Source organism: Gadus chalcogrammus, chromosome 12 (assembly GCF_026213295.1).
Source record: "Gadus chalcogrammus isolate NIFS_2021 chromosome 12, NIFS_Gcha_1.0, whole genome shotgun sequence".
NCBI classification, from domain to species: domain Eukaryota; kingdom Metazoa; phylum Chordata; class Actinopteri; order Gadiformes; family Gadidae; genus Gadus; species Gadus chalcogrammus.
In genome coordinates this window covers 31411779-31416778 of record NC_079423.1, presented here as the reverse complement: position 1 = coordinate 31416778, position 5000 = coordinate 31411779, and the positions used below count along the sequence as shown (strand labels likewise).

The 5000-nt window shown below is 42.3% G+C and overlaps 2 protein-coding genes across 2 annotated transcripts in view; both read left to right on the top strand.

Moving 5' to 3' along the window:
- Nucleotides 1–3091, top strand: part of gpc1a (glypican 1a) — an 8092-nt gene extending 5001 nt beyond the window's left edge. The window contains exons 7-8 of the mRNA XM_056604746.1: nucleotides 1–92; nucleotides 692–3091. The exon at nucleotides 1–92 is cut by the window's left edge and continues 84 nt beyond it. Coding sequence (XP_056460721.1) covers nucleotides 1–92; nucleotides 692–867 — 268 coding nt within the window. The 3' untranslated portion in view covers nucleotides 868–3091. The remainder of the gene's footprint in view (nucleotides 93–691) is intronic.
- A 616-nt stretch (nucleotides 3092–3707) lies between these two features.
- The window catches only part of LOC130393911 (ephrin type-B receptor 1-like), a 45531-nt gene continuing 44238 nt past the window's right edge, over nucleotides 3708–5000 (top strand). Inside the window, exon 1 of the mRNA XM_056604674.1 lies at nucleotides 3708–3793. Coding sequence (XP_056460649.1) covers nucleotides 3721–3793 — 73 coding nt within the window. The 5' untranslated portion in view covers nucleotides 3708–3720. The remainder of the gene's footprint in view (nucleotides 3794–5000) is intronic.

Below are 5000 nucleotides of genomic sequence, written 5' to 3'. Positions count from 1 at the left end.
GACTATCCGACAGCAGATCATGCAGCTCAAAATGATGAGCAACAGGCTGAAGAACGCACTGGATGGCAACGATGTGGACTTCCAGGATGCGAGTATGTCTCTGTTTTATCTATATATATATATGATGTATATTAGATATATATTTGATAATATATATTTATAATAATAGATCTATAATTGTATTGATACATTTGATGTACATTCATACAAGATTCAAAGGGGATTCACATCCCGATCCATCTGTGATATTGGTGAAATTATATTATTCAAGTTCTGCAAATGAGACATTGGGAACGGCACTTTATACCAAACAAATGCTCCGTATTTATATGCCAAAATGATCTCCCCAACACGATAAATGAAGTCAGCTGCTCGGCATGCAGGGCCAAATGGGCCTTCACTGGCTGTCAAAAGATTGTCTATTAGAGCAGGATGCCCATAACTGGTGGTGTAAATCAACGTTAAATCAGTTTCTATTACACGCAGCACAGATGTTACTCTATCGTATGATAATTAACTAATCAAACACATTTTCACTCGATTGTATGCTAATTTAGCCTATGTCTGCATCCATGCTCAAAACGGAACAACAAAATGTGATTAGTTATATATTATCAAGCAAAAAATATAAAAGATGACACATTTTCATGACATTTTCTATACTTGTCTTTATTTGTACGTGATGATTCAGGTGATGACATCAGCGGCTCCGGCAGTGGGATGTGCCAGACGGGGCACTGTGCCAGGAGCCGACCGGGCGGCTACCCGCCTGATAACAACCGGGTGCGAGCCGGCACTGAACCCCAGAGCCGCCTCTACAGAATCCTAATCCTCTTCCCATTGGCTGTGCTGCTGCTCCTGCGATGATGGACAGATGTTGCCTCCTTTAAGACTGAGTTCCAGGACTACGGTGGAACCACGGGAAGGACCTTTTGGAAATGGACCAAGAATTATGCAGACCTTTGCCCCTTCCAGAAAAAAAAGGGATGAACTAATTTCTGTTCTTATCGTAGAACATGACAAAACCCCTTTTCTTTGTCATTGTATGTGTCTGTGTTTGGTGAGATTCAGTAACGTTGAGCTGGTCTTTTGCTTCTGCTGTCTCTTAACATTGTTTAAAAAAGGATTGAGATGAAAGAGAAGAACAGTAGGAATAAAACTAAGGTTTGTAAAGTGATCACAGACTATAGTAATGATGTGAAGAGTATCATGTGTGATGGTTGGATTTACCTTGCCTGATGTAATGATGATAACATTGAACACTGATAGTGATGCTCGGTCATTCTAACAAAAGAGCTCTGGATTTAACATAACTGTGTTCTCTTTGGTTACATGGTCGGGAAGCTGTAATTCCGAAAAAAGAAAAGAAACCTTCCCTTACTTATCCAAGGTTTCACTTTTGGGGATCTTTTGAGATTTGATGAAGAGACCCTTTCTGATCAATACAACCAAGGGCACAACAGCACCAATGTGAACTGAATGTTGCAGACTTGGTTCTTCCTGCAAAAATGATGTTTCCATGGAGCCGATGCATGAGCCTGCCCTGGATTGTGTGATAAACATGACCATCAACTATGTGCTACCATCGGAAAATTTGAACCGCTACAGCTGCCTTTTATTCTGGCTATCTGTTTGAGAGTTTGATTTCACCTGATTCATTCTGTGTACAGTACATACAATGATGTTTTTTAATGTTGGCATTGTAAGCTCTGAGCTTTTGTGTAGATGAGTAAAACGTTTCTCGTATTGGTGTACCCTGAGTGGGATTTCTTTGAGAAATCACACTTTTCTGTACACAGGTGACTTCTGGCTAATGGTATTTGGACACATGTCCCACATGAGAATGTATCTGAGATATTGCTGTCAAATTGCCCTGACTTTGGCCTTTTTTTGACACAACTGAATGGTGACAACATTATTCAAAGCTCTTATTACTGCAAATTTGCAATTTGATCAAATCAAACTGCAACTCTGCAAATGAAAACTGCACAGGATTTCAGATTTGACGCCTAAAAGCAGGGATTTTTCCGTTAAATTAGGAACCTGTTTCATTGGATGAGGACCAGCAATTTCAAACGAAAACCGAAACCAATTGAAATATTACACTTTTTTACATTTCTCTCTTTGAACTATACTATGCTGGAAAATACATGCGCACAGCCATGCTTGAGACAATGCACAACATTTCAAGGAGCATGGAAAATCTGTCACATTCACATTTTATAAGAAGGAATTCAGGGTTTTACATAAACAATTAACCTTACTTTGCACTTCCAGGTAAACGTTAAGCTCTTTATATTCACACTCAAATATCCAGCCCCAAATATAAATGCTTTAAAGGGGGCCACACGCGGTTTCATCGATAAAGTTGGTGTTTAAACATTTAGGCATAATCAATAACACAGTTCATGTATTAAAAGCTCTTCTTTAGCGTTTCGATTTCAGCACATCTGCATGCAGGGCCTGTTATGTTCTTACTCCATTTGTTCATTGTTCTTTTATTTCAAGTCTAATTAAGGTTTAAATCGTTAAGGAGGTTCCAGTAGAACAATAGTGCTGTTTATAAGAAAGACCTGACCTCGATTCTACATTGACTGTCTATCCCCACCTGTCCTACCACCACAGTGTTGCCTGGCAAACGTGAGGCCTTCAACACCACGATATACCTGTGAGGTCCACCGGACCACAGTGGGCTAGCTCTAGTGTGATCATGCACACACGCACATGCACGCACACAGACACACGCACATACACACTCACTGCTGATGGAAATGTAGATACATTCACTCTCATATCTGTTTGTTTCTTGCCTGTCATGTCTTTAAAGATGTTGATAATAATAAAAATTGCTATTTGTGTCCAGTGGAATAACTACATGTGATTATCATCGACATTGGTTTCTCAAGGGATTTCAAGCATGACTTGATTGATATTTGTAAATTGAGACCAAAACCAAACACACAAATCCGTATAACAGAGTATGCGGAGTATATAACACTGAGAACATAACGATCTACCCATCTACTCAGCTGAAAACACACAGACTGCCCAGCGAAACTCTTCTATGTATTGTATGAAATATTTGAATAAAAGGTACGGATAAAAATAGATCTCTGTCTTGAATAAAAATGTGATTATTGTATCACGTATCGTACGTGTAGTAGTTAAACCAGCATCTGGATAGATTGGTTTGCACTTAGACAGTGAGGGATTCTATAATGTCTACCGCTAGATGTCACTGTTAACCCACATTCAGCAGGCGGGAGAGCCCCGACCATTCGGCGTTCTGTTTGGGTCAGGTGGAAAGGGATGGCTGATTGGTTTCGGATCTGCCGTACTGTCTCATGATTGGACTAAAGGTGTGAAAGAAGGGAATATGTGAAAATGCATCTCTATTCAAGTTAGGGTCTCTCTCTCTCTCTCTCTCTCTCTCTCTCTCTCTCTCTCTCTCTCTCTCTCTCTCTCTCTCTCTCTCTCTCTCTCTCTCTCTCTCTCTCTCTCTCTCTCTCTCTCCCCCCGTCTCCTATCCCACGGCACAATCCTCCACCGCATGCTTCAGTTCAGTCCCTTCTGAGTCGCCGGTGCGGTAGTTGCTTTCTTGAGACGCGGATTGAGATGTGACTTCAAACGGTGGAATACGACGTCGTTCCATCCTAGCTTCGAGTTTTTTTTTCCCCCACCAATTTTCTTACGAGGATACTTGAAGTGGAGAAGCGGGAGATGGCTGTCGCCTCGCCCGCCACCTGGGCTGCGGTGGCACTGTGCTTGATGTCTACAGCGTATGCGGTGGAAGGTAGGCGAGGGGATGGCTCAGGAGGTAGACTGGGTTGACTTGTAAACGGAAGGTCGATAGTTCGATCCCCGGCTCCTCCTACCTGAGTGTCGAGGTATCCCTGGGCAAGACACCTCACCTTGACTGCTCCCGAAGAGCGTCCTGTCTCATTGTATGGAGTAGTCACCGCCGTCGGTGTGTGGTTGTATGTATGCATTATTGGTTGAATGTTGGATACAATTGTAAAGAGCTTTGAGGGGCTACTGGTGAGAAAAGCGCTCTAAAAATGTATTAATGTATCGGTAATATATGGACGGCTATACGTGGATCTCCAGACGGAACATTGGCTGTCATCTCAACAAGGCTTAACTATTGCTGCCTTAGCACTATACATTTAAAGTAGACTTTGTATCATTCTCTGTATCTCCCTCTTGACTTGGTGTCTCTGTAGGCAGTGGCCCCCGCCCAAACAGGCCAAATTTTTGTGGGAAATTTGAACCTGAATTATCGTCAACATTTTGGAAAAACGCTGATCGCAATATAAACCATCAATCGTCTTTCTTGTTAAATAGGCAAATCATCAAGCCTCTAAAAGTCAAATTGCATTAGTGCTAAGATATGTTTCCCACGTTTCATGGAGAAGAAACATCAAAAACGTTAAATTCAACTGCATGGTGTCACTCCGAAAGCCACATTACTTTGCAATACGATTACCTCGATGGAGATGCACGCTTACACCTCCCATGTCCCCGGAGTGCTAAAGTGGATCATAATTATAGCTCACAGGTGTTCAGTCTCTCCGTGCGCTCCCTTGCTTGCCGCTCCCTCGGGTTTGAGCGATGCATTAGCCTCCGCTGGGTTTCAATGGGGCGCGTAATGCCAAGCAGCAGCAGCACCATGCGTCACGCACACCAGACTGCCTTGAGAAGCAGCGTTATTTGATGGATTTGATTGCACGCGTGTTCGAGAGACGAGGAAGAGATTGTCACAACACCATTTTAAAACTACATCCACTACTGCAATATATGTTGACAATGCAAACATATAGAAGTAAATGGTCTGCTATTCCAAGATTGATTGATGAATATAATTGAAACTCTACAACCATGTTGACACCCTGCCACACGTTCTAGAACATGGCTCTGGGATCAAGATTTTTATCCCGCACATCACATGGCACGTGGGACAAGTGTCAATGTGTATTTGTGCGCGTCTGTGTGCGTGTGCT